Raw genomic sequence first — 24,999 nt, forward strand, 5'->3', positions numbered from 1 at the left:
TCACTTACCTTCTGAGACACAACCAGAGATAGCTACAAGTGACCAGGGGAGACAGAAAGAGAGGCACCAGCCTGCACATCGGATGAGGACAGTGAGGATGAGGATGAGCTTCATTATGAGCCACTCCGGCCCCCCACGGTGCCAGCAGAGACATTGGGTGGACCAGGGAGCCTGAACACAGGCACCCACCAGCAGTAAGGAGGGTTGAAACGCAAGCTCCTGTTGCACCACCCGTGCAGCCCCCTGAAGGGGATCAGCTGGAGGAATTTAGTGCACCTGCTGAAAACCCGCCTGGTGAGGAAACAGACTTACCTGCTGGAAATCTGCCTGGTGAACATTCCTCACACCCCTCCTCTTCATCAAGTGCTGCTACTGAACCTGAGGAGCCGCCCTATCAGCTGCCACACCCGCCGAGACGTGTGACCTACGATCAGCTTGGCGTCCCTTCCTGCTACAGTGTCCAGCCAGACGTTGCCTCTCTACCGTGCACCAGGACTGGTCCCTTGGCTGCCACCCGTACAGCCATTCTACTTCCAGCTCCACCCCCCCCATGTGTGGACACCAGCCAGTGTGAGCCTACAGACTGATGTCAGATCATTGCCATGAGAGACTGACAGACTGTTTCAGTGACTCGTCATCAGACAGGAACTGTGGCCCTGTGATTATGGACTGTTGACAGTCATCAAACTGTGACCCTTGAGTACCAACTCACAGAAGGCGTTCAGTGCCAAGTTCATGAGAGACTGGCAAAAAAAGGGAAAAGGCAGAATTGTTTAATGTTGGGACAACATTTATTTTTGTAGGGGAGTGTGTGACAAGTTAAAGGATAAGGCACTAAAGATCTGTTAAGTTCAAAAATTGTTTAAAGCCAGTGAAAACACATGTTAAAAAGGGCTAAAATACTAACAGGTATTTAATTCATTTCATTGTTTCTTTCATTCTTTCTTGTGTAAAGTTAAGCCCTGATAGTATTATCAGTGATCTGTAGAGTAGCCTTGATCTGCTAGCCAGAGGTCGATTGCTTCTCTCTCCACCCACATACCCAGGGGACATCGCGGCACTTTCTTTACTTGAGTAAATTCTCAATGAGGAAACCACATCATGTCTTTGTCGTGATTATTTCTCCCCATTTTTCAGGAGCGTAACAGATGCTGCAACAAATTCTTGACCAGTGAACGGCCTTTGAATACCTTCTTAACAACTTAGTCTTGCCTATATATGAATTGGGATCAGGAATTAGCAACATGGCCTCTCAAGGCTAACCTACTATTCAATGGCTGACCTCACTGCATCTCGACTCCGCATTCCCGGATTTGCAGCAAATCGCGCATCTCCCCCCGAGAGATCATCGAATATATTCAAGGTGAAGCTTGACAGATATTTTGGTCATTGAGGTGTCAAGGGTCTGGGTAGAGAGCAGGAATTTACAGCAATGCCATGATCTTACTGAATGGGGGACACAAGCAAGCCTACTTCTGCCACTGATGTTTCTGTGTATGCTGGCAACTATTTAACATCTTGCTAATCCAGAACCTCCCTACCTTGTCCTTTAACACATTCCTCTACTTTGGGGAGATCACTCTGCTCAACAAAGCAAGAAATTGCAAGCAGTTGTGGACACAACTCAGTCCATCATGCAAACCTTCTTGGACTCTGTCTACATTTCCTGCTGCCTTGTGAAAGCAGACAGCATAATCAACGACCCCTCCCACCCTGAATACTCTTCCTTCTCCCCTCTCCCATCAGGCAGAGGGTTCTAAAGCACATACCACCAGGCTCAAGGATAGCTTCTACCTATTGTTACAAGACTATTAAATGGTTCCCTAGTGCACTGAATTGGACTCTTGACCTTACAATCTATAATCTTGCACCTTATTGTTTATCTGCACCGCACTGTCTCTGTAGCTGCTACACTTTATTCTGCATTGTTACTGTTTTGCTTTGTCCCACTTCAAATGCACTGTAATAATTTAATCTGTATGAACAGTATGCAAGGCAAAAGCTTTTCACTGTATCTTGCTATATATGACAATAATAAACCAATTCCAAAATCAGTCCTGTAGCCTCCACTGCAGGATTGTATTCAATTCTGATTACCTCTGTAACAAGGAACCTGTCTACACCTCCACTGCCTTAGAAATCAGACAGCATGATCAAAGATCCCTCCCAATGGGAAGAATGTTTGAAAACATGCAGCACCAGGCTTAAGTTCAGCTTCTATCCTGCTTTAAGAGTCTTAACAGACCTTTCATATGATAAAGAGGATCTGATGATCTACCATGTCAAGGGCCTTGCATCTTTCTGTGGACCAGAACTGCATTGTCACTCAACAGTATATATAGTATTCTATTATTGCTTTCCCTTTGAACTTACCGCTGCGTACTTTTTGAAATTATTTGCATGGATGTCATTCAAAACAAAGATTTTCACTGTGCCTCAATTCATGTGACAATTTCAAGTAAATTTAAGGTGTCTTATATTTACAATACCTTGTTTCTTGGACAGCGAACTCTAGTTTTCTCTCACAATAGGAATGATCTTGTTTAAAAGATTCTGTAAACATTTTAACTTGATTTTCTCTCCTTCCCGGTTCTGTTGAAAGGTTTCAGATGTGAAAGGTTCATTCTGTTTCTCCTCTCACTGAAGTGGCCTGACTTGCTGAGTGTTACTGCATTTCTTTGTATATTGATTTATGCTCCATGACCCAGCTAGTTCCTAAAAGGTGAACAGCTCCAGAACCTTGCTGCTACATTGACAACCAATGAATGAGAGGAGTCACTTAACCAGAAACTGAAATAGGTCTCCTGATGAAGTGTCTCTGCCAGAAACACTGACTGATTATTCCACCCTGTAGACGCTGCCTGGCCTGCTGAGTTCCTCAGCGTTTTGTGTCTGTTAGCTAGACTAGCAGCTCATCAGCCAACTGGCAGAAGTTAATCAAACCAACTGACAGGAGCTAGTCAATCAGCCAAAAGAAGCTCTCAAATGACTGACACAAGTTCACAAATAAATCATCAACAAACCAATTGGAGTTTTCCAACTTACTGACAGGAATTCATTAACAAACCAATAGGAGTTTGCCAATCAACTGACAGGAATTCATCAACTAACCAATAGGCGCTTGCTAATCAACTGACAGGAATTTGTCAACTAACCAATAGGCGCTTGCTAATTAACTGACAGGAATTTGTCAATTAACCAATAGCAGATCATCAGCCAACTGACAGGAGCTAATCACCCATCGGAAAGAAGCTCTCAAATTACTGACGGATGTTCTTCAAGGAAATAATAGCGGCTCATCAAATAACCAATAGGAGCTCACTCAGCATCTGAAAGGAATTCATCAACTAACCAACAGGTCAACTAACTGAGGAACTCATCAAGTAACATTTGACCAATCAACTGACAGGAACTAATCAACCAACTAACAGAAGATTTCAAATCAACTGACAGGAGTTCATCATTTCATACTATCATCCCCTCAAACCTAATTAGTGAACTCCAAGACCTCGGCTTCAATATCTTCTTGTGTAATTGGATCCTGGGTTTCCTCACTTGCAGACCCCAGTCAGTTTGGATTGGAAACAACATCTTCTTCACAATCTCCATCAGCACAGGTGCACACAAGGCTGTGTGCTTAGCCCCCTGCTCTGTTCACTTTACATTTATGACTGTGAGGTGAATCAAAGGTAGTGATTAATCAGCATACAAGACGGAGTTTGAAAATTTGGCTGAGTGGTGTTATAACAACAGCCTCTCACTCAACATCAGCAAAACCAAGCAACTAATTGTAGACTTCAAGAGAGGGAAACCATGAGCCAGATTGGAGGGTCAGAGGTGGAGAGGGTCAGCAACTTTAAACTCCTGGGTGTTATTATTTCACAGGACCTGTCCTGGACCCTGCACGGAAGTGCAATTGCAAAGAAAGGCAGCACCTCTGCTTCCTGAAGTGTCTGCGAAGATTTGGCATGATATGTAAAACTATGACAAACTTCTATTGACGTGTAGTGGAGAGTGTTTTGACTGGCTCCATCATGGCCTGGTATGGAAACACCACTGCCTTTGAATGGAAAGTCCTACAAAATGTAGTGGATTCTGCCCAGTACATCACAGGTAAAGACCTTCCCACCATTCAGCACATCTACATGAAACGCTGTTGTAGGAAAGCAGAATCCATCATCATTTATCTGTGCCTAAGGCTTTTGCACAGTACTCTAGCTATAAGAAGGAGTTTTAAAGAGGATCTGGAGGTTAAGTTTTTTTTTTACACACAGAGGGGCTGATATATAGAATATGACATGCTGCTAGAGGAGGTGGTGGAATCAAATACTGCATTTTAGATAGAGCCAATTCAATGGACAGTTAAGTAGGTGAAGAATAGAAGGACACATACCTAATGTGAGCACATGGCATTAGCGTAGATGGGCAAAAAGCTAAGTACGGACACCATGAGCTGACGGGCCTGTTTCAGTGCTGTGTGACTCTATGACTTTATCCCCACATCCTGCTACTTCCTCTCCCCAGCAGTTCTCTCCACCTCCCTCAGCTGTTAGAGTCAGTCTGAGCCTGGCATCACACTCACACCATGTTTGGTAATTCCACCTCCATGGTTTCACACAGGAAGCATTCTCGCTGATTTCTTACATTTGGCGCCAGACGTTGGAGAGGGAACAGTCATTCCCCGTGGGCCACTCTTGGCAGGGAAGCTACTTTTGCTTCTGCGGGGTACGGGAACCATGACGCGCTGGCGTTTGACCGTAGGCACTGCCCGACTTGGTGGGGGGACTCTGTGGTAGTCATACATCCTGCAAAAGGAAAACAAGAGTTGAGTCAAAGGAACAATAGCAGAGGTTCTCATCACAGAACAAAACAGCACCTCTTGGCTCAACTCGTCCATAACCCTCAGTTCCTTAATCCTTTCAATAATCATCCATTCCACCTTACACACAGTATATCTAACGACTTGACCCGTGGCATACTCAGGGGCACAGAGCTCCACAGATTCACCACCCAGGGGTTCCCAAACTTTATTATACCTTGGATCCCTACACCATTAATTGAGGTGTCCGTGGACCCCAGGTTGGGAAGCTCTGCTCTAAGAGAAGAAATTTCTACACACTACAGGTTTAAATAACTGCCCCATAACTTTGCATTTATGTCCCTTTGTCTATGAAACAAGGGGACGCAATCATTTGGCAGCAACCCAATGTATAAAAGTGTGCAGACATGGTCAAGAAGTTCAGCTGTCGTTCATGGAAACATCTCAACATCTCCCCTACCAATCCCCTTAGGGTCTTATATGTTTAAATAAGGTCATCCCCATGTTTTTAAATTCCAGGGAAAACAGACCCAAATTGTCCATCCTCTCTGAATAGGACAGCACTCTCATCCCTGGAATTAGCCTGCTGAATGCCTTTGGAATGCCTCCAGTGCTACTATATCCTTTGTAAAGTGACCAAAACTGTGATCTCGCCAACAATTGTAACAAAACCTCCTTATTCTTAAACCTTGATTAAAGGCGAGAATGTCATTTGCATTCTTAACAACTTGTTGGAACTGCCTGCTAACTCTTTGCCATTCAGACTTAGATCCACCTGAACTTCACTTTCCAGCAGTCTCTCTTCATTTAGGTAAGATTCCGCTCTTCTGTTCCTCTTAACAATGTGTTGGACCTCCCGCTTTCCCACATGACTGTGTGGAGGTTTCGCTCAATCACTCAATCTATGTCCCATTGCAGAATCACAACATATCCTTCCACCTAATTTCACACCACTGGCAAACTTGAAAACTTCACATTTTGTTTACTACTTCAGTCATTCATATTCAATGATCAAGGATCAAGAACCCATCTCTGTGATACATACAAATACAAATACTTTATTGTCACCATACAATTGATACTAGAGCGTACAATCATCACAGTGATATTTGTTTCTGCGCTTTGCGCTCCCTGAAGTATAAATCGAAGTAAATATAATAAAAATTTAAATTATAAATCATAATTAGAAAATAGAAAAGGGGAAGTAAGGTAGTGCAAGTCAGGTCCGGATATTTGGAAGGTACGGCCCAGATCTGGGTCAGGATCCGTTCAGCAGTCTTATCACAGTTGGAAAGAAGCTGTTCCCAAATCTGGCCGTACGTATCTTCAAGCTCCTGAACCTTCTCCCGGAGGGAAGAGGGACAAAAAGTGTGTTGGCTGGGTGGGACTTATCCTTGATTATCCTGTCAGCACTGCCCTGACAGCGTGTGGTGTAAAGTGAGTCCAAGGATGGAAGATTGGTTTGTGTGATGTGCTGGGCTATGTTCACGATCTTCTGCAGCTTCTTCCGGTCTTGGACAGATACATCACTAGCTGTATCCTTTCAACCCAAAAAGGATCCACTTATTCCAGATTTCCATGTTTCCATCCATGCTAGCACACTTCCTCCAGTACCTTGGGGTTAATGGTGGCAATGCAGGTGGTCAGAATACTACTCTACATCACATACCTATGGAAATTTTTAGAAGTCTTGGTGATCTCCTCAAACTCCTAGTGAAGTTTTTTGTTGGAGATGTTGGGTACAGTGTTAGAGACCTGGCAAAGGCCAGCAGTGAAAGCAGTGGAAATTTGCTGCAGCCCATTTCTTATTTTGCAACCCACCCTTTAACCAGAATCATGCTCCCATTAGCATAACTTTTCATTATCCGGTTAGCAATTCTAACTCCTTAACACTGGTTATACTGTAATAACTCGGTCATGTCAGCATTTTTCAAACTGTGGTGAAATATTTATCAAGGAGGCGTTGGAAGGGCTAATGTAATCATCACTCTATTTCAGAACAGTGACTGCCTTGCAATGCAGGTTTGATCCTAACCTCAGGTGCTGCCTTGCATCTGACTACTCCAGTTTCATCTCATGTGTCAAACAAAGTCCTACGAGTTGTCAGTTTAATTGGCTGCTGCGAATTTTCACTAGTGGAGATGAGAGCAAAAATGTTGTTGAAGTTGTGGGGAGGATTAGTGTAAAAAATGGAACTTACAGTTAAGAATCAGAATCAGGTTTATTATCACTGATATGTAGTGTGAAATTTGTTGTCTTACGGCAGCAAATGCAATAATTAAAACATACAGCTCTATAAATTACAAAAATAAATATACACTCAGTGGTCACCTGATTAGGTAACCCAGTACTGCTTACTGAGTATATGTCTGTAGCCTTCTGCTGCTGTCGCCCATCCACTTCAAGGTTTGATGTCTTGTGCATTCAGCGATGCTCTTCTGCACACCACTGTTGCCGTCCTGTCAGCTCGAATAAGTCACAGAAACACAGAAAACCTACAGCACAATACAGGCCCTTCAGCCCACAAAGTTGTGCGGAACATGTCCCTACCATAGAAATTACATTGGGTTACCATAGCCCTCTATTTTACTAAGCTCCATGTACCTATCTAAAAGCCTCTGAAAAGACCCTATCATTATCACCTCCACCACCATTACCAGCAGCTCATTCTACGCACTCACCACTGTCTGAGTAAAAAACTTACCCCTGACATCTCCTCTGTACCTACTCCCCAGCACCTTAAACCTCTGTCCTCTTGTGGCAACCATTTCAGCCCTGGGAAAAAGCCTCTGACAATCTACATGATCAATGCCTCTCATCATCTTATACACCTCTATCAGGCCACCTCTCATCCTCCTTCGCTCCAAGGAGAAAATGCCGGGTTCACTCAAGCTATTTTCATAAGGCATGCTCCCTAATCCCGGCAACATCCTTGTAAATCTCCTCTGCACCCTTTCTATGGCTTCCATATCCTTTCTGTAGCGAGGCGACCAGAAATGAGCACAGCACTCCAAGTGGGATCTGACCAAGGTCTTATATAGCTGCAACATTAACTCTCAGCTCCTAAATTCAATTCCATTATTGATGAAGGCTAATAAACCATATGCCTTCTTAACCACAGAGTCATCATGCAGAGCTGCTTTGATTGTCCTTTGGACTTGGACCCCAAGATCCCTCTGATCCTCCACACTGCCAAGAGTCTTACCATTAATACTATATTCTGCCATCATATCTCACCTACCAAAATGAACCACTTCACACTTACCAGGGTTGAACTCCATCTGCCACCTCCCAGCCCAGTTTTGCATCCTATCAATGTCCCGCTGTAACCTCTGACAGCCCTCTACACTATTCACAACACCTCCAACCTTTGTGTCATCAGCAAACTTACTAACCCATCCCTCCACTTCCTCATCCAGGTCACTTATAAAAATCACGAAGAGTAGGGGTTCCAGAACAGATCCCTGAGGCACACCACTGATGACTGACTTCCATGCAGAATATGACCTGTCTACAACCACTCTTTGCCTTCTGTGGGCAAGCTAATTCTGGATCCGCAAAGCAATGCCCCCTTGGATCCCATGCCTCCTTACTTTCTCAATAAGCCTGGCATGGGGTTCCTTATCAAATGCCTTGCTGAAATCCATCTACTGCTCTTCCTTCATCAATGTATTTAGTCACGTCCTCAAAAAATTCAATCAGGCTCGTAAGGCACGACCTGCCCTTGACAAAACCAAGCTGACTACTCTTAATCATATTATACTTCTCCAAATGTTCATAAATCCTGCATCTCAGGATCTTCTCCATCAACTTACCAACCACTGAGGTAAGACTCACTGGTCTATAATTTCCTGGGCTAGCTCTACTCCCTTTCTTGAATAAAGAAACAACTTTCGCAACCCTCCAATCCTCTGGAACCTCTCCTATCCCCATTGATGATGCAAAGATTATCGCCAGAGGCTCAGCAATCTCCTCCCTCGCCTCCCACAGTAGCCTGGGGTACAATTTTGTCCGGTCCTGGTGACTTATCCAACTTGATGCTTTCCAAAAGCTCCAGCACATCCTTTTTCTTAATAAATACATGCTCAAGCTTCTCAGTCTGATGAAAGTCATCAACACAATCACCAAGATTCTTTTCCATAGTGAATACTGAAGTATTCATTAAGTACTTCTGCTATTTCCTCCGGTTCAACAGACACTTCCCCACTGTCTCACTTGATAGGTCCTATTTTTTCACGTCTTATCCTCTTGCTCTTCACATACTTGTAGAATGCCTTGGGGTTTTCCTTAATTCTGCCCGCCAAGGCCTTCTCATGGCCCCTTCTGGCTCTCCTAATTTCCTTCTTAAGCTCCTTCCTAGTAGCCTTATAATTTTCTAGATCTCTAACATTACCTAGCTCTCTAAACCTTTTGTAAGCTTTTCTTTTCTTCTTGACTTCTTTATTTAAGTCTGCCCATTCTCCTCTGACCTCTCTCATTAACAAGGCATTTTGTCCACTGAACTGCTGATCACTGGATGTTTTTTGCATCAGTCTCTATGAACTCTAGAGACTGTAGTGTATGAAAACCCCAGGAGATCAGAATTGTCAGAGATATTTAAATCACCCTGTTTGACACCACAATCAAATCTCTTAGATCACATTTCTTCCTCATTCTGATGTTTGAACAACAACTGAACCTCTTGACCATGTCTGCATACTTTTATACATTGAGTTGCTGCCACACATCTTCATTATCAGGCAGGTGTACAGGGGTAGTTATTAAAGTGGCCACTGAGCGTATATATAAACAAATTAAATGTAGTGCAAAAGAGAGCAAAAATAGTGAGGTAATGTTCATGAGTTTATGGACCATTCAGAGATCTTATTGCGGAAGGGAAGAAGCTGTTCCTAAAACATTGAGTGTGTGTTTTCAGGCTCCTGTCCCTCCTCGTTCATGGTAGCAATGAGTAAAGGCAGGTCCTGCATGGTGGGGATCTGTAATAATGAATGCTGTCTTTTCTGAGTCATCACTTTTTAAAACACGGTCTTGGTGGACTGGAGAGACATCCTCCACGCCATAAGACCCTGTGAGTTTGTAGCTGTTTCTTATGGCAGGTGTTTTTCTCTTCACACTTCTAATTGGTTTTTGCCAAATGATGAAGCGTGACCAGAAAGTTAAAGTATGAGAATGGGGTATAGTGGTGCTGCTCATAGATCTGCCGTCCCACAACTCCTGAGACCTAGGTTCAATCCTGACCTTGGGTACTGACTGTGTGGAGTTTGCCCATTCTCCATATCATCCTGTGGGTGCTCTGGTTTCATCCTACACCTCAGTGACATTCCAGCAGTAACTGGCTGCTCATAATTACACTGGGTGGCTACAGAATCTAATAGGTGTTGATGGGCATACACAAACGCAAATAATTCCAGGGAAAGAGGGAAACAAGCAGAGGGGAAATAGGATTGAAGGTATTGCTTTTCTGCAAGCCAGCATAGATATGATGGGCTGATTGGCCACTTTATGTGTAAATGTGAACCATTTTGGGTCAATTATAACCATATAACAATTACAGCACGGAAACAGGCCATCTCGGCCCTTCTAGTCTGTGTCAAACGCTTACTCTCACCTAGTCCCACCGACCTGCACTCAGCCCATAACCCTCCATTTCTTTCCTGTCTATATATCTATCCAATTTTACTTTAAATGACAATACCGAACCTGCCTCTACCACTTCTACTGGAAGCTTATTCCACACTGCTACCACTCTCTGAGTAAAGAAATTCCCCCTCATGTAACCCTTAAACTTTTGCCCCCTAACTCTCAAATCATGTCCTCTTGTTTGAATCTCCCCTACTCTCAATGAAAAAATCCTCGTCAACTCTATCTATTCCCCTCATAATTTTATCTATCTATCAACTCTATCAAGTCCCCCCTCAACCTTCTACGCTCCAAAGAATAAAGACCTAACTTGTTCTATCTCTCCCTGTAACTTAGGTGCTGAAACCCAGGTAACATTCTAGTAAATCTTCTCTGTACTCTCTCTATTTTGTTGACATCTTTCCTATAATTCGGTGACCAGAACTGTACACAATACTCCAAATTTAACCTTACCAATGCCTTGAACAACTTTAACATTACATCCCAACTCCTATACTCAATGCTCTGATTTATAAAGGCCAGCATACCAAAAGCTTTCTTCACCACCCTATCCACATGAGATTCCACATTCAGGGAGCCATTATTCCTAGATCACTCTGTTCTACTGCATTCTTCAATGCCCTACCATTTACCATGTATATCCTATTTTGATTATTCCTACCACAATGTAGCACCTCACACTTATCAGCATTAAACTCCATCTGCCATCGTTCAGCCCACTCTTCTAACTGGCCTAAATCTCTCTGCAAACTTTGAAAACCTACTTAATTATCCACAACGTCACCTGCCTTAGTATCATCTGCATACTTACTAATCCAATTTACCACCCCATCATCCAGATCATTAATGTACATGACAAACAACAGATCCCTGAGGCATACCACTAGTCACCAGCCTCCAACCTGACAAACAGTTATCCACCACTACTCTCTGGCATCTCCCATCCAGCCACTGTTGAATCCATTTTACTACTTCAATATTAATACCTAACGATTGAACCTTCCTAACTAACCTTCTGTGCAGAACCTTGTCAAAGGCCTTACTGAGGTCCATATAGACAACATTTGTCAGAATATGGTAAGTGCACATGCAGCCAATCGATCGTGTGATAAATCGATCGAGCCTCCTGCACTGGCCTCCGAGAGAAGATGGTTTCGGCTCAACAGGCCCAGTTCATCGCTCCCAAATTGTAAGTTGCGCACTGTGTATCATTACTAACAAGATTCAGTAAAAATGTTTAATCAAACTATTCCATTGTCGTTCTTGCTCAGTGGATATTTAACGTTTGGCGATGGTGATCGAAACCAGAATGGTCTCCTGCACCAAGTATTTTGGGCCACAGCAATGGCAGAATTGGCCACTGCAACCTGCTGCAATGGAAGAACACCTTGATGGACTACTCAAACTCCCCCAGCAGTGGAGGAAGCATGCAACTCCAGCTGCTTCGCATGCACTTTGGCAAAACTGTACAGAAGTGCCCTGCGCCTGCAGAATGAATCTGATCTGACAGATGCATTTGAGGCTGTGGACAACATTCAAGTAACATGGGATAATGTGTTAATGGCATTCTTCTGGTTCTCACAGCTGCTGCAGACTCCCAAGAGAACTTAGATGATTTCATCACAAGATTGACCCTAGAGGTACAGGAATGCAAGTACAAAGATATTCCCCTGAGCAATTAGGAAGAAATGATGCTTATCCAAGTGTTGCTTGTTGGAATCCTAGCTGGGAGAACAACCTCCTATCCAAAAAGAATATCAGATCAATTGCAAGAATATGGCAAGTCCACGTGCACTACCTTGATTGTGCCTCCTTTGTGTTGTGCAGGCATTTGAGTGTGCATGTTTTCATCTTGATGGGGCAGTTTGCCAATTGCACACTGTAAGTTGCCCAGCTTGTACTGTTACTAACATGACTCAGTAAAAATGTTTACTCCTTCTACTCCATTGTCGTTCTTGCTCCGCGTGTGTAACAAAACCTTGCTAATATGTTTGGTAGTACATATATGCTAACACGTGACTTGATAGCACTAAATTAGAATGAATCTAGAACATACAGGCCCTTTGGCCTATAACGTTGTGCTGTCATCTTAGCCTACTTTAAGATCAATCTAACCCTTCCATCCTACAATAGCACTCCATTTTTTTTACCACGTATCTATCTAAGAATTTCTCAAATGCCCCTAGTGTATTTGCCTCTAACACCACCTCAGGTAGAGTGTTCCATGCACTCACCACTCTCTGTGCTTTCATGGAATTCAAATGGTGGTAGATCTAAATGGTAAAAGAAGAGTGATGGTTAAGAGCAAGTGTGTCAGCCATTGCACTTTTCCTTCACTGCAATGATCAAACACAAGGGACTTGAACAGGTGTCTACCTCAACACCCCTCCCTTTCCAACTATCACCTCCTAAATGTAATTTTACTCTCTACCAGGTTTACAGCACGCTACCACTGTTGGGAAATACACACATGAAGCTAAGACAAGTTAGGAACTTGGACCATGCCCAAACCCCCTTCACACTTTAACTAACTCTGATCTTTACTGATGGTATCTGAGGAGAAGAGGTATTTCTGCTGCTGTTCATTTGAAGTTGAATAAAACATATCTAAGTATATTGAGCTTACTGGTTAATAATGTTCAGGCATGGACAGCAAAAGCTGTAACATAAATTGCACATTATAACTTTAAAAGGTGAGTCTTTATCTAGATGAAACAACATAATAGCTCAGAGTGAGGTGAAAAATGGATTATTTTACAAAGGGGATCTATTAGCAGTCTTGACTCGATTTGCAGATAATCAATACATCACTTCTCCCTGTGGTGAACTGATTAAAGCTGAATATATTTATTTCTACATTTATTTGCTCCTGAAGGTATTCACACTTTTTATGCTCATTCAAAGGTTGTGTAGGCTGAGCCAGCATTTAGTTACCCATCCCTAGTTGCCCTGGAGAAGGTGATAGTGAGCTTGAGGTGTGGCTGCTGTTAGGGCGGGAGTTCCAAGATTTTGATCCAGCAATGGTGGAAAGCAGCCTCTTGCTGCTGTGAGGAGTACCTATGGTTCATCGGCCGTTCTTCAATGTGTGAGTGAACACCGGCAAGCTCCGTGGCTGAGAGGGGTGTCAGAGGGAGTCCAACTCTCGTGTACAAACTTGTCAAAAGGACTCATGGCCTGGAATTGAGTGTGGTTGGGATCTGAAGCACAATGTCTGAGGGTGGTAAAGTCACAGCAGTTGAGAAACATCAATTCAAGGAGTTGAATCAGCAATGCATTGAAGGATATAGATCAAGCATTGGTAAATGGGTTTAGTACACACAGTATTTGAATGGCCTATTTTGGTGCAGTATGAGCTATTAGCATAAACCACAATTAATATTCACTTTTACTTAGCTAATCTTTTGCTTCCATTATCCATCAGGACTGAGGATGAACCATTTCCGTAACTTCCAATAACCTTAACTCTATGTTCCCCCCACTCCACCCCCTTTGTTTATTCCCTCCTTTCTTCCCCTGCCCTCATGACCTCTGCAAATACTCCTCTTTGAGTTGATAAGCACACTACCAGTCCAAAACTGAATTTTTAGTCCCGTGTGATGGGGTCCTGAATTACACCTATGAACTGTGTTTTTGAAAAGAGAGAGGGAGTTGTTGTTTAACACTTGTTACTAGGAGAGAGAGAGAGAAAGAGACAAAGACTGCTCGGAGGTGGTGTTTTGGTTTCTCTGCAAGCATGTTTACACTTTTACAAGGACACTGTCAGCTTCTGTATTCTTACAGAGAGAGAAGGGCGGAGCTGTTTGATGGACAGCTGGTGTTCAGCACGGTGAGATAACTAGGAGGTCCGCTGACAGACCTACAGACACATGGTGAGTGACCACAGGAAAGGTGGGTTTTGGAGGATCGATCTGGAGAATCGATCAGTGGCTCTCGCAGTGTGAAAAGGGTGTTTCCGGTGGGGAGTTATTCATGTGTCCAACCCTTGCCTGGGTTGATAATTCCACCACAGAACGGTCCCCTTTGTTGTGGTCACAGTCGGTGACTTTCGAAGGATTTTGGAGGACAATGGGACGATCGACGGTGTCAGCCTACCTGAAGACTCAAAAACTCTCCCTCTCTCTCCATTGCTACTCGACTCAATACCACGAACTGAACTGAACTTCACTCATCATTGTAAGACTGTATCCATTTACCCCTAGGCTTGAAGAAGCTTGGTTTTCCTATTTCTACACACATATATATATATAAAATCATTGCTAACCTGTTTGATATACCTGCATTTATATTACTGTATTGCGTAGTTACTAATAAATAGCATTAGTTTATAACAATACCAGAATCCACAGTGTTTTCTATTTCTGCTGGTTCTTTAACCCATCACGGGGTACGTGACACCAGCCATCAGCTCCCTTAATTTCTCTTTGCATTCCTGTATTCCAATGTTCTCTTCGATCAGATTGCTTTTTTGTCAGTCCTTTACCTTTTCCACCTATCACCTCCCAATTCTTACATCATCCTCCCTCCCTCACCTATCCATTTTCCATCTCACCTGGTTTCACCTATCACTCCCTTCCACCCTTCCTCTACGCCTCACTCTGACCTCACTTCCTCTACGCCTCACTCTGACCTCACTTCCTCTACGCCTCACTCTGACCTTACACTTCTTCTCACCTGCCTAGTACTTCCCCTGGATCCCTTACTCCTTCCCTTTCTCTGATGGTTCACTCTCCTCTCCTATCAGATTCTTTCTTCTCCAGCCCTGGACCTTTCCCACCCACTTGGCTTCACCTATCACCTTCCAGCTAGCCTCCTTCCCCTCCCCTCACCTCTTTATCCTGGCTTCTTCCCCCTTCCTTTCCAGTCCTGATGAAGTGCCTCAGCCCAAAACGTTGACTGTTTATTCCTCTCCATAGATGCTGAATGACTTTTTGAGTTCCTCCAGTATTTTGTGCGTGTTGCTTAAGATTTCCAGCACCTGCAGAATCTCTTGTCTAGGATTGAGGGTGACTTGCTTGCTGTGGGCTCTGAAGTAAGTGATGAAGCCAATGTGAGACGCACAGATTCTAGAATGGATGAGACGGGAAGAGTGGATGGGTTCTGCACTCTTCTGACTGCTTGTGCTCCTGTTGTAGAGACTTAAGGTGCTCTGTGCCTTTCTACATGCCCTTTCTCTATTCTGGGCAGATAAAGACCAAGAGATCGAGATCAGAAGATATAGGAGCAGAATTAGGCCATTTGGACCATTGAGTTTGCTCCACTATTCAATTAATGATTCTCTCAGTCCTATTCTCCACCTTTTACCCATAACTCTTAAACCCCTTGCCAACCAAGTATTGTCAAACTCCACCTTAATACACCCAATGACTTGGCCTCCACAGCCCACTGTGGCAACAAATTCTGCAGGTTCACCACCCTCTGGCTGAAGGAATTCCTGCTGATATCAGTTCTGAAGGGACTCCCCTGTATTCTGAGGCTGGGCCCTTGGGTGTTACTCTCTTACTCATGGAAACATCAGCAACCAGTGGGTTCCAATGAGGTTGCGACCCCCCTACTGTCCTTCTAAACTCCCAGTGTTCTTCATGTGTTGCTTCTCAAATACTCCTTATGGCGATGCTAAGGCACAGTAGCAGTCCAAAATTGAGACTCAGTCCAGATGTCAACTTTGGCAGAGCTTAGATATTACCCAGATTACAAAATGAAATTGGGTAGCACTGCCAACAACAGTGCATTCCTTCCCAATGAGATGAACACATTCTATGCACCTTTCAGACAGAAGGGATTGGGTAAGCCACGACCCACACTGACAGTATCCACTGCACCTGCATCTATAGCCACCATCACAAACCCAAGATCAGTCTTTCAGAGAGTGAATCTACAGAAAGTATTTGGCTCAGATGGGGCCCTTGGCCCTATCCTTGGCTCCTGTGCAGATCAGCTGGCAAGGGCTTTGCAGACATTTTTAACCTCTCACAGCTGCAGGCTCTGGTTCTGTCCTAGTTTAAGAAGACTACTATCACAAACAAGAGAAAGTTGGCAGATGCTGGAAATCCGAAGCAACACACACAAAATTCTGGAGGAACTCAGCAGGTCAGGCAGCATCTATGGAAATGATTAAACAGTCAACATTTCAGGCTAAGATCCTACTTCAAGACTGAGAAGAAAGGGGGAAGATGCCTGAATAAAAAGATGGGGGTCAGGGGAAAGAGGCTGGCTGATAGGTGAAGCCAGGTGGGTAGAAAAGGTAAAGAGCTAGAGAAGAAAGAATCTGATAGGAGACAAGAGTAGACAATAGGAGAAAGGGAAGGAGGATGGGACCTTAGGGGAAGTAATAGGCAGATGAAAAGAAGTAGAAGGTCAGTCTGAGGAACAGAGGAGGGGTGGGGGGTGGAATTTGTTAACTAGAAGAAGAGATTGATTTTTATGTCATGAGGAAGGTACCCAGAAGGAATATAAGGTGTTGCTCCTCCACCCTAAAGGTGTCTTCGTATGGGTACAAGAGGAGACAATGAATCAACATGTTGGAAAGGGAATGGGAATTGGAATCAAAACGTTTGCCCACCGGGATGTTCTACTTGTGGCGGATGGTGCAGGGATGTTCAATGAAGTGATCCCCCAATTTATGATGGTTCTCACCAATGTAGAGGAGGTCACACTGGGAGCACTAGACACAAGAGATGACCCCAGCAAATATGCAGGTGAGGTGTTGCCTCACCTGGAAAGACCACTTGAGGTTCTAAATGGAGGTGGGGAAGGAGGTGTAGCATTTAGGCCACTTGCAGGGATAAGGGCCTCGAGGGAGATTAGTGGAGAGGGGATGTTGGTGAATGCACGGCTTTTCAGATTGGTGGTGAAGCAGACCTGGCCGTGGATAGCACTTGGCGCTCGGGTGCTGAACGCTGCCCTTCCTCCTCCTATTGTCTTGCTACTGTCAAAGTCTTTTTCATTGACTGGCATCTAACTGGATTCAAATCAGTTTTTTAAAAATAGCTTCTTAGAAGTTCAAACAATTCACTCAGTAGGTCGATCAGCATTTGTGGGGGAAGAGGAATTGCTGATGTCTCAGGTTGAAACGCCAACACCTCCTTTCCTCCCACTGATGCTGCTGATCTGCTGAGTTCCTCCAGCGGACTGTATATTGCTCCAGGTTCCAGAATTTGCAATCACTTGTATCTTCATTTAGATCGACAGTCATACAGCACAGAAACAGGGCCTTCAGCACAACCAAGGTACAATCTATGCTAATCACACTTGCCTACTTTTGGTCCATGTCTCTTTAAACCTTCCCTATCCATGTACCTGCCCAAATAACTTTTAAATGGTATTACTGTACCTACCTCTATCATCTCCTCTGGCATCTCTTTCCATGTGTCCACCATTCTCTATGTGAAAAACTTGCACATTATGTTCATCCAAATCCCTTTATTCTCACCCTAAATCTGTGCCCTCCAGTTCTAGAGTGTTTTACACCAGGAAAAATGCTGTGATATCCTACATCATCTACTTCTCTCAAAAATCTATAAACCTCCACAGGGACTGAAAGATAATTTAAAAAATCTAGTTAAAATGTATCAGATTAGTGTAAATTAGTTGTAGCATTGAGCAGGAGAGCAGTCTTTTAAACTGCCCCCCATCTATTACCCCATCACTGCTCTGAGTGTAAATACTTTAAACCACTGTTTATAATGTAAATATATGCTGGTGTTTATTTATGTACACTTTATTCCATATCCAAACTTTAACCTCTAACTTTATTAGCTTATATTATTCATATACAATACTTCTTATATAAATTTTATTATTTATAACTGTTGAATGTTATTTTTGTTGCATGTTGCATCCTGACCAATACACCACCACAATTTCCCAAAACATGTAAACGTATATGGTAATTAAAATTGGATAAACGTAAGGAGACAGAGGCCATTTTGCCCTCCAGTCTGTTTTGCCATCTAATGAGATTCTGGTCATTCTGATGGTGACAATAGTTCTGTATTCCCACTAAGCCCACCCGCCTCCCGCTAACCTTGCTCATCAGGAATGAATTTACTTAAACACCTGGAAGAGAGTTGCACTCCAGTCACGAGGGATATGTCAGATCCTACCCTCTGAGAGAAAGGGAACTGTGTGCAGGCAGGTGAAATGCCACAGGGACAACCTGACCAGGACTTGCCAGCTACAGGTTAGCCACTATCTTAGTCCCTCCTCCCTGCCAGCTCCCCTTCAATCCAAACACAGATGGCAATAAGAGCTTTGCAGGTGGAAAACTTGGAGGTTCAGCAGATGTTGGAAATCCAGAGCTGGAGGAACAAAATTCTGGAGAAACTCCACAGATCAGGCAGCAGCTATGGAGAGGAATAAACTGAGGAAAGGAGTGGCGGGTGTAGTCCAAGCCTCGTTGAAATGGAGCATCTCCACTGACTCCTGGGTGTTTCTGGCCCATGAAAGCCATGTGGAGATAATGCTTGGGGGTTGGCATTGAGGAGCTTGTGCCTGTGTTTCAGAAGGGCACCATATTAACGACAGAAAGTATACCACTTCCCAAAATAGCCTATCTCCTGCCCAATCTATGGAGGAGTCTATGGTTTTCATATGGCCTTATCAGCTACCTCAAAACACATAAAACGTGAGCCAGCCATGATCCCTAACATAAGAGGGTAGGATCTGACATATCCCTCATGACTGGAGAAAGAACAGTATCTTCTGCGTCTGTCGCACAACAATCCTCATTGAAGAGTTTGTGGTGCAAGGAGTGAGCAGCTTCTAGTTCCTGGGGATCAACATCTTGAAGGATCTATCCTGCACCCAGCACAGGGATGCAACCTTGAAGAAGGCTTACATTCTTAAATATTTTAAGATGGTCTGGCATCGAAGACTGTTAAACTTGTACAGATGTACAATGGAATGATTTGATTGGCTATATCATAGCTTGGTCTGGAAACTCCAATGCAGAAGAAATATAGAAACTACAGTGAGTGGTACACTTAGCCAGTTCCATCATGGATACAGCTCTCTCCTCTATCAAGAACATCTACAAGAGGTGATAACTCGTGGAACCATCACTGGGGATCCCTGCTACCTGGGCCATGCTGTCTTCCCGATGCCGCCATCAGGCAGAAGGTACAGGGGGCTGAAGACCCACGTGTCAAGGTACAACAATAGCTCCTCCCCCACTACAAATAGGGTCTTGAACCCACCTAAAAAACCCTAACACTATCTCAGACTATATTCCTTCTTTTGCACATATGTAATTTATGTTACTGATAACTTATATTTGTCATGGTCGTCCTGTGTTGCTGCTCTAATTACACCCAATAACACCAGACTGGGGCATGAAGCTCCATAGAGCTGGAGGATCTGTAAACACCAATCCCAGGAATGAGAGTATTCTGCTTCCAGTGCCCACCCTGGGACACTGTCTAACTGCGACCCTTAGCACAGAGAAGAAACAAATCAGATTAAATGCTAAATTGCTTTGGTATTGAAAAGAGTTAATGGAATAGTGTACCAGATGAAATGGAAAGAGCAACTACCACCAGCACCAGGTTGACAAGCCAGTCAGACAGCTGTGATGAGAATTCAATCGCTGCAGATGAAGTGAGTTGTATTGATTAGCTGCTCAGGACAAAGACAAATATGTTGATATTGGAGAAACTGGGCTTGGTATCAATACACTGCTCTGTAAATACAGAGACGTCAACTACAAACCATCCCTAAAGCTCATTCCTTTTACATTTTTCCAATGATCTTGGTGTCTAGCATACCCGGCAGGCAATGTAAGGCCACAGCCTTTATTTGAGTGCTTTTTTTGCAACTGAGCTGCCTGGATTTAAGGCCAAAGTCCAGGACGACTATCACAGTTCTTAAATACTTTAGCACTTACTAATGTTCTAAATGTGGCTTCCTTGTCCTAGTTGTCCGTGGCCAGTGTGGCACATGAGTAGAGTACTGTCTCACAGACCCGGAGAGACAGGTTCGATTCGGAACTCCGGTGCTGAGTATGTGCAGTTTTCCCATTCCCCTGTGGTGCACGGATAAACTCCCTGGTACTCTACTTTCTTCCCATGCCCGGGAGAGGTGAAGGTGAATAAGCCACGGTAGAATCCGGGGGGGATGTTGACGGGAACACATATATTGTAGCATGTCACACTTACATCTGCTGATTGATAGCTTCCACTTTGCCCTGTTCTTCCTTTCCGCTGCGTTCCCAAGCAGCTAACAAAGATCGAGTCATTCTTCTCTAAATGGATGCCTGATGGTCGGTACAGACTCGGTAGGCCAGGGCAGAGACCCATACACCTGACCTCCAGGCATTCTGGATCCTTTGGAAGAGCCATCCTGATCTGGGTACATCTGGCTGCGTAGGCCGAGGGGCTTAAGGTCTAGAGATCCCAAGCACTTTAAAAAAAGTTTTGACAATTTATGAAATTTCCAGTAGCATTAAAAAAAATATAAGAACTAGTCCTGCTCTAAGTAGCAACTCTGAGTCCAAGGTAAACCCACTGTGATCTACCTGTAAATGCAAACTGGGTGAATTTTTCCACAGTGGCATGGCAAACTACGGGGTTACAGAACAAACTCTCTGCAGACAAAGTAATTAATTTGAAATGCTGTGTGGTGTTGTACCAGAGGTGACAGTATGTGTGAACAGGGCTTTGTTGTGCATTTGGAAGGGTGTTGCCGACACCATCTGCAAATATATTGTGACGTTCTGGTGGGGTGGGGGGGGGGCGTGGTCAACAGCCCACCCCTGCATTTCTAATGACCCGTACTGTTTATTGCTCTTGTGTTAAAACACTTTTGTGGGTTGATGGTGGGGAGTTCCATTTCATTTATTGTTACAGTTTAGCTTGGGTTATACAATTATTTACTTGTGCATTTGTGTGATGATTAACTTGGCATGATTAACTTATTATTATTTAATTATTTTTTTGGTTTTATATTGCTATATTTCTTCACTATTCTTGGTTGACGCGGCTGTAACGAAACCCAGTTTCCCTCGGGATCAATAAAGTATGTCTGTTCGTGTGATGGTCACCTCCCCTGTTGCTGTGAGACTGGCTGGGTTCACTCTCCGGGTCATGGTGCCCGGTCTGTTTTGTGTTTATCACAATAAAACAGTTGTTGAGTTAGAGAGCTTTCTCGTCTGTCACTATGGACCAAATGCTCGCCACATTCGTGTCAGAAGCGGATGCGAGATCGACGACGAGACTGAAGAGCTACAATGTCGGATAGGTCTACCCCGAAGCTCCCCAGATACGACGGTAACAGCCGCCTGGAGCCTTACCTGGCACAAGTCAAACTTTCTGTGTGGCATGACGGGCAGAGCCCGTCGAGACGGCGGTGCACCTTGCCCAGGCACTGGAGGCAGTTGCCCTACGGGCCCTCCTCGACCTAACGCCGGAGGAGCAGCATGACCACAGGGTGCTCGTAGTGGCTCTGGAGCAGAGGCCATTGGCAGAAGCAATGATGAAGATCTGTGCAGCGGACGGCACAGTATGGGAGAAAGCAGATCTCCGCCACTCCCAGTTCCCTCCCACAGCTCAGGAAGAGCTTGCCCTACACGCCTGTAGTATTGATGTGACTCGGACACCACTGTAGATTGAACAACCACGTTTATTCAACAGACTTCCATTTTTCTTACCTACGTCCAGACATCATGCGCGCTCTGACCTATGAATACTCACACAATACATTACATCCCCCTTCTCAAGATTTTTTTTAACAACACTGTGAATTACCAAACAATGCCTCTAGGGTATGCCTTTCTTACATTGCAACAGCCATGACATAAACTAAAAAAAATCTTAACTTCTATACTGTATTCTACATTGTATCTTACAGTACTAACAGCAGTGTATTTTCTTTTACTAACATAGACTAATAAACCTTTTATTTCACACCTTGGAACTTATAACATGTGTGACTTTGCCTCAAACTGTGCGAGACTGTAGGTAGATCTAGTCTCTATCTAGCTGGAAGTTTGACTTGTCTCCCAGACCTTGTGCGATAGAACTGTGACTGTGCTTGTCCTTCACAGTCAGTCTCTCGTGTAACCTCTGTGTCTTTGCAATCTGCGTCACTCTTGGTGTCGTTTGTTTCCATGTCTATATCCATGGAAATGTCCTGTATATCTGTACGTGGAAACTCCCTCTCGCCTGTCTTCAGCAGATGCTTCCTGTTCCTCCTGTAGACCCTTCCAGCCGGCGTGCGAACTATGAAGGATCTTGGTTGCTGATGTCTGTTCACAACCACAGCTGGTTGCCAAGTGTCTCTCTCTCTATTCTGACATTTTTACCTATATGCAGATCTGGCAACTGTCTTGTGTGTCTGTCATAGTAGCTCTTTTGCTTTATTTGCTTGTACTTTAGCTTGTCATGTACTTGAGCATTACTTTCAGGAGTCGGTAGAGTTGTGGATGTTGGCAGTTTGGACTTCAGACGACGTCCCATCAACAGCTGTGCAGGAGAGAACCCCACACCCTCAATCGGTGTGTTGTGATATTCAAGCAGAGCACTGTAAGGGTCACTGTTGCTGCTTTGTGCCTTCTTGAGCATGTTCTTGATTGTCTGTACAGTTCTCTCTGCTTGTCCATTAGACTGAGCATGCCCAGGACTGGAAGTAACATGTTGAAATTCCCAGCCTTCTGAGAACCCTCTGAACTCACCACTGGCATATTGTGGACCATTGTCACTGACGACAATATCTGGAATACCATGTCTTGCGAATGTTGACTTCATTGTAGTAATGACACCTTGACTGAACGCATCACTTAACTTGGTGATCTCTGGATATTTTGAATAGTAGTCCACATGTGGTGAACTACATATATCTGTCTGGACTCGCCCCCTGCTGACTGCTCCTGTGGCTCCTCCCGCAGACCCCGGTATAAAGGCGATTGAGGCCTGAGCCCGGCCTCTCAGTCTCCAGGATGTAGTATGGTGGTCAACTACTGCTTGTTCTTTCTTCCAGTCAATAAAAGCCGATATCTCGCCTTCACATCTCAGAGAGAGTTATTGATGGTGCATCAATTTTATTGACTGGAAGTTTTAAAACATGGAAAGCATTTTACATCCGGAAAGATTGGATTTGGACCCCCAAGCCCCTGAAGCAGCTCTTGCCTTTGAACTCTGGCTTACATGCTTCCAATCATACTTGGAGGAGGTTCGTGCAACTGAACCCGCTATTATGCACCGAATTCTCCTCTCGAGGGTCACCCCGAAAGTTTACTCACTTACCAGAGGCCTGCCGACCTACGAAGGGGCACTGGACACCCTCAAAAGACAGTACCTGCGGGCGGTGAACACCGTCTACGCAAGACATCGCTTAGCTACACGACAACAGTGGCCTGCAGAGTCGAGCGCCGAGTTTCTCCGAGCCTTACAGACACTCGTGCGGACTTGCGATTGCAAAGCTCTCACAGCAGAACAGCATGCAGAGCTGCTAGTACAAGAGACCTTTGTTACAGGGATCAGGTCAGTGTACATATGCCAGCAGCTGCTGGAAAATGCCGATCTTACCTTACGCTCGGCAATTGGGATGGCCAGCACACTGGAGTCTGCTCTGCACAACACTGACACTGTCCAGCCGCGTGATCCCCCGCCAGTTCCATGGACACCTCAGACTCCGCAGCCGCCGGTTCCCGCGAGCGAATTTGCCAACGCCGCTGCCAGTCGCGATTCCACGAACTCCCCATACCCGACCACAGCTGCTGCCAGTCGCAAGCCCGCACAGTGTTACTTCTGTGGACTCGAAAAGCACCCCCGAAAACGCTGCCTGACCCGAGAAGCTACCTGTTCCAGCTGCGGGAAGAAGGGCCATTTCACCAAGGTCTGTAAGTCTGAGCCACGAGCGGGATCGGGCAGCGCTGCGTGTGAGGCATGGGGGCCGCCATCTTGCCTGCCTGCCTCGTGCGATGGGGCAGGCAATCAGATGGGGGCGGCCATCTTTGTCAGCGCCAACATGCCCCGCCCCCGACCCACCGGTGCTTACCGGGCACCAAGACGGCAGTTCAACTCTGGCCACCATAACCCTCGACCAAAGCGCCCCACACCAGCTTGCAAGGTCAATAATGGACATCCTGGTGGAGGGGCACAGGACTAGCTGCCTGTTTGACATGGGCAGCACTGAGAGTTTTATTCACCCGGACACAGTGCAACGCTGCGGACTCGTGACATGGCCGGTAAGCCAGAGGGTCACCATGGCTTCTGGGTCGCATTCCACAGACATCCGGGTGGGTTGTGTAGCGACATTGGTGGTGCAGGGCACAGAATATCGGAACTTTGCGCTACTGGTCATGCCTCAACAGTGCGCGCCTGTGCTATTGGGGCTGGACTTCCAGAGCCACCTCGAAAGTGTGACTATGGCATATGACGGCCCCCTCCCACCACTCACTGTCAGGAATCCTCAGTTTGGTGGGTCTTCGCTACATACCCCGCTAATGACCACACACACACACCAAATCACACGTCCCGCCCAGCACCATGCTGATAGCCGCGCTACCGACACCACTTGCAGCCTCTCCACCCTCAAGATCTCTTCCC

The 24,999-nt window shown here is 44.9% G+C and overlaps 1 protein-coding gene across 2 annotated transcripts in view; it reads right to left on the minus strand.

The window, feature by feature from the left end:
- Positions 1–24,999, minus strand: part of LOC132406679 (RNA-binding Raly-like protein) — a 1,147,695-nt gene that overhangs the window by 79,987 nt on the left and 1,042,709 nt on the right. For both annotated transcript variants that reach the window (XM_059992524.1, XM_059992523.1), the window contains exon 6: positions 4,645–4,805. In XM_059992524.1, the coding sequence (XP_059848507.1) occupies positions 4,645–4,805 (161 nt within the window). The remainder of the gene's footprint in view (positions 1–4,644; positions 4,806–24,999) is intronic.

The sequence above is a fragment of the Hypanus sabinus genome, chromosome 17 (assembly GCF_030144855.1).
Source record: "Hypanus sabinus isolate sHypSab1 chromosome 17, sHypSab1.hap1, whole genome shotgun sequence".
Lineage (NCBI taxonomy): Eukaryota > Metazoa > Chordata > Chondrichthyes > Myliobatiformes > Dasyatidae > Hypanus > Hypanus sabinus.